This window comes from Sus scrofa, chromosome 9 (assembly GCF_054392235.1).
Source record: "Sus scrofa isolate SSC_HxYL_T2T_F1_AM1 chromosome 9, Sscrofa_HxYL_maternal_Yorkshire_Landrace_v2.0, whole genome shotgun sequence".
Taxonomy (NCBI): domain Eukaryota; kingdom Metazoa; phylum Chordata; class Mammalia; order Artiodactyla; family Suidae; genus Sus; species Sus scrofa.
This window is the reverse complement of record NC_139391.1, coordinates 78,365,013-78,378,177: the sequence shown is the minus strand read 5'-3', so window position 1 is coordinate 78,378,177 and position 13,165 is coordinate 78,365,013. Positions and strand designations below refer to the sequence as shown.

Below are 13,165 nucleotides of genomic sequence, written 5' to 3'. Positions count from 1 at the left end.
ACACTGCCAAGTTAGAAAGACCCACCAGGAAGCATTCATGATTCAAAATGAGCTCCTTTTGGTAGATCACCGTTTCCTTCCTTAGGAGTAAATGCAAATGAGTATACAATCAAGAATCACTCCTTAACTCTTGAAACTGCTGCAGAACTAACTGCCAAAATAATAGTTGCTCAACAAAATTCCTAGACTCTCTGGCCAAAGTTATTCTTGATAATAGGACAACCCTTGATTATCTTTTAGCTGAGAAAGGAGGTGTCTATGCTGTGGCCAATACCACTTGCTATACCTGGATTAACACTTCTGAAGAAGTTGAAACTTGGAGTTCCCGTCATGGTGCAGTGGTTAACGAATCCGACTAGGAACCATGAGGTTGCGGGTTTGGTCCCTGGCCTTGCTCAGTGGGTCAAGCAAGGGTCCGGCATTGCCGTGAGCTGTGGTGTAGGTCACAGATGCAGGATGCGGCTTGGATCCTGCGTTGCTGTGGCTCTGGCGTACGTAGCCCGGTGGCTACAGCTCCGATTAGACCCCTAGCCTGGGAACCTCCATATGCCACAGGAGCGGCCCTAGAAAAGGCAAAAAGACCAAAAAAAAAGAAAAAAAATAAAGTTTAAACTTAGTTACATAAGCTCACAGAGCAAGCCACTTGGTTTACAAAGGTGACTCTTTCAATGGGGTCCTGACTTGACTTTGATTGGTTTGGGTCTTGGGACCATGGCTCTGAAATGGACTCCAAATTATGCAGCTTATAACAATCAGAGTAGTTTCCCTGGTGTGCTGTATTCTCTCAAAAGCTTTAAGTGCATGTCTGCAGCTGCCAACCACCAAGCAAATGACTTCCCAAAGACTGGAACACCAGAAAAGGCATGAAGAGAATGACTAATTAAGAAATTTTTGAGCTTGAAGTCATGACCTATGAATACCACAGAGATTCAGCAAAAACATCATGACCTATGAATATCACACAGAGGATCAGTAAAAAAGAACTACAGAACAGTAGCTGAGAATGGTGCTAATGAGTTATATTTTGATCACAAGTCTCAGTTAAGGTGAAAGTTTGGTCAAAAGATGGGAATTGTTAAGAGGAAAAAGAAGAAAATAAAAGAAAAAAGAAAGAAAGGAAGGAAGAAAGAACTGGCCCCCAATGCAGTCACTTAGGTGAAGTCCCAAGTCAACAAACCAAAATGTAATACCTAACCTAATTGCACCCTTTCCCAAGAGTGGAATTTTAAACCCATGAGTCCGGAATTCCCTGATCAACACTAGTGAAGTCATCTGCATGACAGACCCCTGTCCTTTCTCCAAAGAAAAGTGACCCTGCCTGAAATAATTCCTTTCTTTTGTTTATGACTTCCTCATCCCATCCTCTTCTGCCTATAAACACCTTCAATTTAGTGCAGCTCCAGGGAGAGCCTTGTTTGATGGGCTGCTGCCCAATTCATGAGTTATATTTAATAAAGCCAATTATATATTCAAACTTACACCGTTGAATTTTGTTTTGTAACAACAGTGAACAAAGGTCAGGTTGTTAACAGCTTTAAGTCCTTGGCTTCTCCCTTGATAGGAGTTTCTTAGAGATTTAGAGTCATACTTCTCCTGATACAGAGAGGGAGATACACTTACAAATGCAGAGTTCCCTTATAAATGTCCTATCTCTTAGGAAAGGGTAACTTCTACTTGGTTTTCAGAGCTTCCTCTGTGTCTGTTTTTTCGTTTGTTGTTTGGTTGGTTTTTGTTTTTAACGATCAGCCTAAAATAATCCTTATGCCAAAGAGGAATATTTTGGGGTGGCAAATTCTGCTCCCCTTCAATAATTTTTTACTTGGTAGTGCTACAGATATCTCTAAAAATAAAATTTGAAAGAGAGCAGCAACTTACCAGCATTCTTTCCAGTGTCACTTCTTTCTTGAGCTGGTCAACTTCCATCTTCAATTTGTCCTTTTCTGTCAGGTCCTCAATATTGATCACTGGCATCTTTGGCCTGCTGAAAAGGTGGAAAATGAGTTTATACACCTGAATTGCTAGACTTGCTTCAAATTAATGTTACCCAACCCTTCCCTCAGTGATTAACTTACTAAGTGAACTGTTTGCTTTAACTTCCTATGATAATCAATTTCTCTTCAATGTTCTCTGAACAATTCTGGCACTGCACACTAGCCTTGAGATTTTAGAGCTTCCATATAATCATCACTAATATGATTAAACTAAGTATTTGACTCAACACCTGCTACTAGGTTTGTGGGGAGGGGTTAGTTCAGTTAGTACATAACTTTAAATATCCAATGCTCCTTCTTTTCTCTGTTTTTTAGCACAGTATAAAAACTTGAGGTTCCAACCCTCATCCCCAACTCTAAAACTCTCCATCACATGATTGATGCCTTTTAAGTTAGTTTGAGGTCATTCTGAGGACTACCCATTAATCCCCTAAATTGCTGGAGTATTTAATCTGGTATTAACAGAGAAACATACAAAAAGTATCACTATAAATTCCATATAGACTTATTTAAATATGAACCAAAAAGAATGCAGATATAGCAGACAAACAACCTTAATTAGAAACAAGCTTATTACTTAGGAATATTTCTCCAGACAAGACTTTGAATTTTTTTTGTATATAACTGTCACAATGAATTGGATAGCAGTGATGAACAAATGAAGCATTAAATGGGATGTGGTCAGTCTGATCTGTCGACCTACATCATAAAAGACTCTTCTGTCCTTTTAGCAATCTTTTTAATTAGATCAATGAGCAATGGGAAAGATGGCACCGTAGCTGGTGATTTCTGTATGAAAGTGCCTGGAAAATACTTCACTGTAGCCAAGTGTATGCTTTGTAATCTCTCCTTTTTTGGTTCTCTTTTCTCTTTTGTCTCCCTGGTCCAACTTTCGTGATGACATATTTTTATGAAAGTAGACATATTCAGGTCACAAGGTATTTCAGAAAACACCATACATCTACATAAAAATATGCTGCTCATCATAGATCAGCAATTAACTTATTTCCTTGCATTTATAAAGCATTTTTAATTCCAAAAACTCTAAGGAAATATTATTTTCCTTCTCAGTTTTACAATATTCTGTTCCTCTCTGGGAAAGAGGTAGGTTAGCCTATTTTTAGGGATAAATGCCTACACTGGCCAGCACAGAAGTAGTAGGGCACCTTATGGGAACACAAAGCCAATGTTTCCTATACTTTTAATTTTCATTTTATATTTTTTATTTTATTCTCTTATTTTAAGAATAAAAATAACAACAAAAACTTATTTCTTTCTGTGTAATTATCGCTTGGTACTTGACAGCCTATTCTCAATTTCATTCTTGCTTTTCCTTCTCACTCCCTTCAGACTACCTGGAAAAATTTCACAGGTGCATCTATTTCTGATGATCATTTTTACCTGCTGACATTGTCCTTTGCACAACTTTTCTCCATTTTGGAAAATGTTTTCCACTTGGCAGTGGCTTTGAAGAATCACTTTAGATTTCCGTGTATTGATTTTGTATCCTGCAGCTTTACTGAATTTCTTGATGAGCTCTAGTAGTGTTCTGTGTATAGTATTATTCTAGGATTTTCTATGTGTAGTATTATGTCATATGCAAACAGCTAGAGTTTCACTTCTTCTTTTCCACTTCAGATTCCTTTTATTTCTTCTCTGATTATCGTGGCTAAGACTTCCAAAGTTATGTTCAATAAAAGTGGCAACAATCTCTTCAATAAGCGGTGCTGGGAAAACTGGAAAGCTACATGGAAAAGAAAGAAATTAGAATACTTTCAAACACCGTATACAAAAGTAAACTCTAAATGGATTAAAGACTTAAATATAAGACCAGATACTATAAAACTCTTAAAGGAAAACATTGGCAGAACACTCTCTTACACAAACTGCGGCAATATCTTTTTGGACCCACCTCCTAGAGTAATGAAAATAAAAATTTTAAAATGGGACCTAGTTATAAATTTAAAATTAAAAGCTTTTTCCAGGATAAAGGAAACCATAAATAAAATGAAATGACAACGCACATAATGGGAGAAAATCTTTGCAAATGAAGCAACCAACAAGGGATTTATGTCCAAAATATACAAACAACTCACTCAGCTAAATATCATAAAACCAAACAATGCAATCTAAAAATGGGGAGAAAATGTAAACAGACATGTCTCCAAAGACATACAGATGGCAAAAAAAAGTAAAGAAAAGATGATAACCATCATTAATTAGTAGAGAAATGCAAATCAAAACTATGATGTAATTTGATCCAGCAATCCCACTCCTGGTCATCTATCTAGAGAAAACCATGACTCGGAAAGACACATAAACTCCAATGTTCATTGCAGCACTATTTGCAACAGCCAAGACATGGAAACAACCTAAATGTCCATTGACAGAGCAGTGGATAAAGAAGATGTGGTACATATACACAATGGAATATTACTCAGCCATTAAAAAGAATGAAATACCAGCATTTTTACCAACATGGATGGACCTAGAAATTATTATGCTAAGTGAAGTCAGTCATACAATGAGACACCAACATCAAATGCTTTCACTGACATGTGGAATCTGAAAAAAGGACAGACTGAACTTCTTTGCAGAACAGATGCTGACTCACAGACTTTGAAAAACTTATGGTTTCCAAAGGAGACAGTTCGGAGGGTGGGGGATGCACTGGGGTTGTGGGATGGAAATTCTATAAAATTGTATTGTGATGATCATTGTACAGTAAATGTAATAAATTCACTGAGTAATAAAAAAATTAAAAAAAAACTACAATGAGGTACTACTTTACATTGGTCAGAATGGTCATCATCAAAAAGTCTACAAACAATAAATGCTGCAGAGGGTATGGAGAAAAGGGAACCTTCCTACACTGTTGGTGGGAATGTAAATTGGTACAACCACTATGGAAAACATTAAGGAGCTTCCTTAAAAAACTAAAAATAGAACTACCATATGACCCAGCCATCCCACTCCTGGGCATATATCCAGGGAAAACTATAATTCGAAAAGATACATGCAGCCCAATGTTCACTGCAGCACTGTTTAAAATAGCCAAGACATGGAAGCAGCCTAAATGTCCATTGACAGAAGAATGGATAGAGAAGATGTGGTACATATAAAAAACAATACTACTCAGCTATAAAAAAAGAATGAAATAATGCCATTTGCAGCAACATGGAAGGACCTAGAGATTATCATACTAAGTGAAGGAAGTCAGGCAGAAAAAGATAAATATCATATGACATTATTATATGTGGTATCTTAAAAAAGGATACAAATGAACTTATTTGCAGAACAGAGACAGACACACAGACTTTGAAAACAAACTTATGGTTAACAAAGAGGACAGGTCAGTGGGGGAGGGGGACGGATTGGGGGGTTCAGGATTGGCCTATGCACATCGTGATATATGGAATGATTGGTCAATGGGGACCTGCTGTATAGCATAGTGGACTCTATTCAATATTCTGTGATAATCCATATGGGAAAATACTCTGGAAAAGAATGGATGTATGTATACGTATAACTGAATCACTTTGTTGACCGCAGAAATTGTCACAGCATTGTGAATCAACTGCATACTTTGATGAAACTTAAAAAAAAAAAAAAAAAAGAATCACTTTAGGAACCTGCTAAAATAGGAGCCCAATTTAAGAGGTTTTGCTTTGCGATAGGGATTAGAATTTCACGTTCTCTGTTCCAGAGAAGCTTTACCATATAAAGTCAATGGTTAATGATCACCAGATCATCCACTGGCACTTGCTAGCTGTGTGGCTCTGATTGAGTTATGTAACCTCTCTGTGTCTTAATTTACTATGAAATAGGAGCAATAATAGTACATAACTGTAGATTTCCTGAGAAGAATAAAGACTGTATAAGTATGTGTAGCACAGAGCAAACACTCAGTATGTTAGCTGATGTTACTCACTCTGGTTCTCCAGGCTTTCAGATTATGCTGTTTTACATGTAATTTGCTAATAGGTGGTTTCGTAAGTGTTCTTTTTTTTTTTTTTTTCTTGTCTTTTTGCCATTTCTAGGGCCACACCCGCAACATATGGAGGTTCCCAGGCTAGGGGTCGAATCAGAGCTGTAGCCACTGGCCTACGCCAGAGTCACAGCAGCGCGGGATCCGAGCCGCGTCTGCAACCTACACCACAGCTCACGGCAACGCTGGATCGTTAACCCACTGAGCAAGGGTAGGGACCGAACCCGCAACCTCATGGTTCCTAGTTGGATTCGTTAACCACTGCACCACGACGGGAACTCCTCGTAAGTGTTCTTAAAGGACATCATGTGGACATGATTTAGCTCCTTTGATACCATGTGTAGTCGATACTGTTGGTGTCCAGATTCCCCTTTCTGGGGTGGGGTATTTATTATCTCCCCAGAAGCCATGGATGTTGAATGCCAAACCTTTGCATATGCGTGTCCATGGCAGATGGAAACCACTTCAGATGGTAATGTCTGGGAGATTATGACAGCTGGCCCCTGTGGGTGTCCTGTAACAAATGGCTGGCTGAAATGGGGTTCCAATAGCCAGACCACTTGCCTCTAGGCTGTAAAGCTTTGGTGTCATTGAGAACCTTCCTGATGCCTCATAGGTTCAGGATGACCACTAGACTTCAGAAACATCTTGGCCTACTTTCTCCTTCACCCTGCTTTCCTCCTTCCTTCAGAGGTTTCTCCTGATAAATCACCATCAATAAATTACTTGGACAAGGGTCCCTGTCTTAGGCTCTGCTTCGAAGAACTCTAAGAAATTGTAAGGATTATAAGAAGAATTTATAAGGGGTTTTATAAGAGCATCTATATCTTTCATAACTTATGTCCTTACTCCTGCATATTCTTGCATGTACAGAAGAGAATCATCAAGTAGTGATAAAGTCATTTGCAACCTATGTCAGAAATATTAACCTAGACGTAGAAAAGTACAAGATGTTGTAGAAGAGGAAAAACAAGTTTCCCTCTACCCTTCTAGGATCTTGGCTGAGACTATCCAATGATAAAAGATTAATAGGAGAAAAACAAAAGTTTAGTAACATGTATACCTTCTGAATATGTGGGAGAGACCCAGGAAAACTGAGTAACTCCCCAAATGGCCTAAGCCACCACCTTAAATATGGCTTCCAGCTAAAGACAAAATGTTGGGGACTGGGAGGAGGAGTCAGTTATGGAAGTTATTGGACAAACCACAGTAAACAAGGGCTGTGAGATCTGAGTTGCTGCCTTCTCCACTGATAGGAGTTTTTAGAGACTTAGACTCATCCTAAGTACATCCTTACTGGTACAGAGAGGGAGGCACATTACAAATGGAGATTTCCCTTATAAATATAAATGCCTATTATAACAGGATAACTTGATTTTCACAGCTTCTCCTGTGTTTGATGTTTCTTAAAAATAATCAGCTCAAAATATTCCTTATGCCAGAGAGGTATATGTTGGGGTGGCATATTCTGCACTCCTCCAGCATCTAACCTTACTTTATTAACAAATGATTTCTTAACTCTAAGATGCTTAAAGTATTTAATAATATTTTAAGCAAAACACACTTCATTTGGTGGAGGTGAATCTTAGAAGATTTGAGAATGCTTGCCAAATTTGATGCCATGGGTCTTGTATGAAAAAATACAGAGTGAGGATCAAAATCTCACTACCCTCAAGGATACCTAGATACACACAGAAACATGGTGTATGTTGTCTGCACAAGAGAGTTCAAATGCTCAGAGTTGTATTGAAGTCAAAGATTTAAAAGGATTCAGATATAATATCATTTAATTACTCTTTATCCCATTTTGCAGGTGAGGCAAAGGTGGTCCACAGAATATGCCCCAAATCACACACTTGGTGGCAACAGAGCTGGGGCTATACCGCAGGTGTTTGGGTATTTGTTTTCTGGTCTAGGATATTTTCCACTTCAACATGCATCTTTCAGTTACCCCTCCTCAAACGAGTGTAAAGGAGTAGTTTTTTTTCTTTTTTTTTCTTTTATTTTAAGACTCCAGAATTACATACAGAAAGAAAACAGAATTGACAACCAAGGCACTAACCACCCCCCGGGGGCCTCCTTCCACAGGAAGTCCTAAGAGGGGCTAGATCAGATTACTGGACCTATTATCAGGCAACCCCACCCCGACCTTCACCAGAACATAAAGGGAAGGACTGAAGATTCAGAGACCAACAAGCTACCTCAGAGGAGAAGCAGTTACAGCCACTTCAGGGGAGAAACACCCCCATTAAGTAGAAGCTATGTCATCTTTCACCTCTTCTTTCAACCTGCCCTATGGTGGAGCTAAGGTCCAAAAAAGAAAAAAAGCCAAGAAAAGAAGAGGAAGGGGAGGAGGAAGGAAGGGTCTCAGAGTTGTACCATCTCCACAGAGCATTGCTTTTCAGTGGGGGCAATAGTGCCCCCTAGGGGGACTTTTGTTTCACTGGGTTTGTGGGTGTGGGTGAGAAATGTTGAGAATAGAACTATGTAGAGTAGTTTAGTGTCTCACTAATATCTTTCCAAGTTTCCATGAGATTTCTTGCTGATTTAGTTTAGAACTAAAATGGGTTAGTGTAAAGTTAAAAGGTCACTTGTTCTTTGCTTTTACACGTTATAGATAAGTGTATTTTGAAGTAAGAAAACGAAGAAATATTTAACTCATAAGGGCTATATTAGATGAAATTATTAAAATTAACTTTAAAAATCTTTTGTTTTATACAGAGAATCAATCACAGATTGTTGTTAGAATAGAATAGAAATGTTGTTAGCATACTTTAAATATGTTGGGGGAGATCCCGTCGTGACTAGGAACCATGAGGTTGCAGGTTGGATCCCTGCCCTTGCAAAGGATCCGGTGTTGCCGTGAGCTGTGGTGTAGGTCGCAGATGTGGCTCGGATCCCACGCTGCTGTGGCTCTGGCGTAGGCCAGTGGCTACAGCTCCGTTTGACCCCTAGCCTGGGAACCTCCATATGTTGCGGGTGTGGCCCTAGAAAAGGCAAAAAGAAAAAAAAAATAAATAAAATACAATAAGTATGTTGATTCATAAACACTCCATTTCACACATTTTAAAGAAATAAATCCACTCTATTATGTATAATAGACTTGTAGTCATGTGAGTATAAATTTTCTTATCTTGTACTATTCTTTCTCATCCTGACATTATACTTGTGACTATTAAAAATAATAGCTAGCATTTTATTCATTCATTCAACAAATATTTATCAAGTGCTATTATGTACCAGACACAATTCTGGATGCTTGAGGGTAGAGCAGAGAGAAAAAAAATTAGTAAACTTTGCCACAAACTAGAGGAGAAAGACAATGGACAAGATTAAAAAAAAAAATTTAAATGTAGCAATATAGTGTGATAAGTGCTAAGAAGAAAAATCAACATGGCAGGAATGGGAATAGGAAGTGTCAAGAGAAGTGTTTCAATTATTGAGTGGCTGGGGAAGGTGCTCTGAGACATTTGACTGAAGACCTGAAAGAGATGAAGGAGCAGGCCATGCATATATCTAAGAGGAGACTGTTCCAGTGAACAGAAAGTGCAAGGAGAGCCGTGAGCCAGTATGAACATGAGGAGCCAAGTGAATGTGGGTGAAGAATTGTAGATGATATCACTGATTATGTGGGTCTTTCAAACCATTGTAAAAACTCTGGCTTCACTCTGAGTGACTTAAGGAACATCCCAGGGTTTTGAGTAATAGTGTGATATTATCTGTCATATATTCTAGCAGCATTACTTTGGCAGCTATTTTGAGGCTAGACCATAGAGGGTAAGGGTAGAAGTGAGGAAGAGGTAATTTTGGTAATTAAGGTGAGACCTGATGGTGGCTAAAACCAGGGTAATAGAAGTAGAGGTGGTACCATTCTAAATATATTTTGAAAGTAGAGATAATAGGATGTGCTGAGAGATCAGATGTAGAATGAAAAAGTAGCCAAAAAGCAAGAGAACTCCAGTGATTTGGGTCTGAACAACTAAAGAAGGAATTTGCTGTTTCCTGAGATGGGGAAGACCTAAGAAGGGGAATCCCACATTTGAGATGCTTGTTAAATTCGTTTGAATGGGGAGCTTGGAGTTGAGGGGAGAGTCTGGAGTTGAGGAGAGAGCCAAAAGAATGGATGAGAACACCCAGGGTAAATAGGAAAGAGAAGAGAACAAAGGATTGAACACTGAAGTCCTCTAAAGTGAGGGAGAGGAGATGCAATTAATAAAGGAGAGTTTCTTCTGATGAGGATTAAATGAGCTGATATTAGTTCACTTTTGAGCATTTACCATGTGCCAGACACTGGGCTAATACATATGTGCAATACATCTATCCCTTTATATCTATGGATCTATTCTTCTTCCTTCTCTTTTTGTACACGGGCCAATACAATGATAGCAGCTAACAAGTATTCATTGATTTAGCAAATATTTATTAACTACCAGGGACCAGGCACTCTTGATTTCTAGGGGTTGAAGCAGCAAACAAAATCGGCTTTCTTATCTCATTGTGTTTATACTTCATCACTCTATAAATCATTCCTTTCAGCTGAGTATTTTTTTTTCTGTCACACAAAAGGTAGTTTATATTTTGAGTTTTTCCTCCATCTAATTAAGTTGATCATACATTTTATCATATTTTTGAAAGCCAGTTGCTTTTGTATCTGTTGCTATTTTTATTACATGAGTAGCAATCTCACTCAACCTGTAGCTTCTTCTCATGTGACTTATAGACCTTCAAATAAATTCTATGACAATTCACTTTCTTTCCCAGAGCAACTCTGTTTCTGTTGAGCCAGGTGGGTTTTCAAGATACTTAAGCAGAAGAGGGATAGTGCTAATAACTAATTTTTTTATTTCATAGATATTTATGAGTGCCTACTTTCCAGATCTTATCCTTAGCATTGAGGTGCAATGATGAGTATGGCAGGTAAGTTTTCTGTTCTCAAAGAGCTTATATAATAGTGAGAGGATCAGATAAGTAAAACAAAACTAATAAGCACAGTGATTTCAAATGATAAATGAGGAGTTTCCATTGTGGCTCATTGAGTTAAGGACCCAATGTTATCTCTATGAGCATGTCGGTTCAATCCCTGGTCTGGTTCTGGCATTGCCACAAGCTGTGGCATAATTCACAGATATGGCTCAGATCTGGTGTTGCTCTGGCTGTGGTGTAGGCTGTAGTTGGCAGCTCTGATTTGACCCCTTGCGCCTGGGAACTTCCATATGCCCCAGGTGTGGACGTAAAAAGAAAAAAAAAAGGAAAAAAAATTATAAACGCTATAAGGGTAGTTTGTAGTACCATGAAGTCATAGGAAACCTTGAATCCCTTCAACCTTTAACTGGCAGGCAGAGGAGAAGGATAGACTGATTGAGGAGTCAACTAAATCAGGAAAAAGGGAAAAAAAAAGGGTATCATAAAAACTAAAAAAAAAAAAGTATTTCGAGGATAACAAAAGATTTGAAATTGTTAAATATTGCTGAGGGGTTAGACAAAATGTAAATGGAAAAATGTGGTTTCCGGCTGCTTTGTCATATGCATTGAGAGGTCCGGTAAGATGAGGCAACATGATGAGTTGCCCCTGAAAAGAGTACTTTCTGTCCTTCCTCTTTCCGGTATGAAAGTTTATTGAGTGGAATGTGGGGGAAGAGGGAGATAAGGAAGTGGAAGCAGATAGTGAAGATAATATTTCTGATAAGTTTTGCTAGAAAAAGGAGCAATGAAGTGGGGCCCTAACAGAAGAAATGTAAAGTCAAATATGAACTTTTAAGTTTGGGATGAAAAAAAAAAAATCAGAGATAGAGCATTCCAAATGGAAACTTAAAACCTGTGCTGCAGGGTAAGAGAGAGGCAGCACAGAGGAGTGAGAAGAGTGAGAGGAGTGAGAGGAGTGAGAAGAGAGCAGCCTTTGAGAAGATAAGAGAAGGACTCAAAGCCCTAGCCAAGGAGTTTGACTGACTGGACCAGGACATGACCTTCATTGTGAGAGAAAGGAAGAGAGAGAATACAGGGGATTCAGTTGACCAATAGAATAACTCCCCCTTCTCTGTCTGGTTCAGCATATCTATCTCAGGCTGGTGTACTCAACTTTCTTCTAACATAGACCTTTCAGTTCAACTCAGTTTTTCCCTCAGTTAATAGTCAATACGAGGGAAAAATAGAGGGAGTGCTAGGAGATGTATGCCCCTTTCAAACCATAGCTAATGCCTCCTCCTGCCCCCAAATGGCAGGTTGTCCCTCCTGTGTGATTTAAGATGCAAAAGCTTTTACACATAGAGCTAGAACAAATGAACATTTGGTGGGCTTACGACAGTTTATAATGTATAACACACATGAGATTTGGACTAGAGTATAAAAATGACAAGACTTTTGCATGAAAGGGTATCTTTACACTTGAAAGGTCAAGATCCATTACTTTCTGCTAAATATAACTCTGAAAATAAGGTCTTTAGTGATTACCTCTCTCAATCTTCTAATCTGATTATCAACCTTGGCAGATGTTTCTCTTAGAGCATTAGAGCAGTGTATTTCAATTGTAGCTATCTGTTAGTCCTCAATTATAAACTTTATGTTTGAGGGAAAAGGAAATCTGAGATAGAGCTGTTCAGGTACTGAACTAAGGTCGTGAGCACATGTTCTATATGATGAGCCTGATTTGGGTCCCCACTGTCGTGGAAGAAAAGGATGTGTGCACGGTGAGTGAGACCAGAGGACCAGAATACAGACTGCCTGGGCTAGTTGTATAGCTTTGAGCAAGTCATGTATCTGTGTAAAGCTTCAGCTTCCTTATTTGCAGAATGGGGAGGAGAATAAAGTATCTCCCTCAAGTGGTTATTGTGGGGGATTTAATAGCAAATGAATGTAAAGTACAATGCAAACTCTCAATAAACATTTTTTGCAGCACTTAGTTATTGCTATTGAGGTTTCTACATGGCATATGAGAGTTAGGGGAAATTTTCCTTTTCTTCCCCCATTTTTAACATGATAACTCTCTAGAGAATTGGTAAACTAGAATTTCTGGGTTGGCAATGAGGCTGCACTGTGTGGAAAAGGTCTTGGATAAAATAGTCCAAAATTTGTTCCAACCTTCTGGGTGCCCTAGATAATTAAATGTGTAGCAACCTGAGCTAGAGAAGTGATAGTTTGTATCCTAAGTAGGCATGACATCTGAGGGAACATATATCTAGGAAGAAGAGAA

The 13,165-nt window shown here is 38.6% G+C and overlaps 1 protein-coding gene and 1 long non-coding RNA gene across 4 annotated transcripts in view; one reads left to right on the top strand and one right to left on the bottom strand.

Annotated features, from left to right (window-relative positions):
- GNGT1 (G protein subunit gamma transducin 1) overlaps window positions 1–13,165 on the bottom strand; it is a 312,220-nt gene that overhangs the window by 8,174 nt on the left and 290,881 nt on the right. For 2 of the 3 annotated variants that reach the window (XM_005667610.4, XM_084977027.1), the window contains exons 3-4: window positions 3,393–3,735; window positions 1,876–1,981 (exon numbers count right to left, since the gene is read on the bottom strand). In XM_005667610.4, coding sequence (XP_005667667.1) covers window positions 1,876–1,981; window positions 3,393–3,427 — 141 coding nt within the window. In that variant the 5' untranslated portion in view covers window positions 3,428–3,735. Of the gene's footprint in view, window positions 1–1,875; window positions 1,982–3,392; window positions 3,736–13,165 lie in introns of those variants that run through there. The other variant, XM_005667611.4, reaches the window with a different exon arrangement.
- Window positions 1–13,165, top strand: part of LOC106504955 (uncharacterized) — a 57,564-nt gene that overhangs the window by 41,290 nt on the left and 3,109 nt on the right. The window lies entirely within an intron of this gene.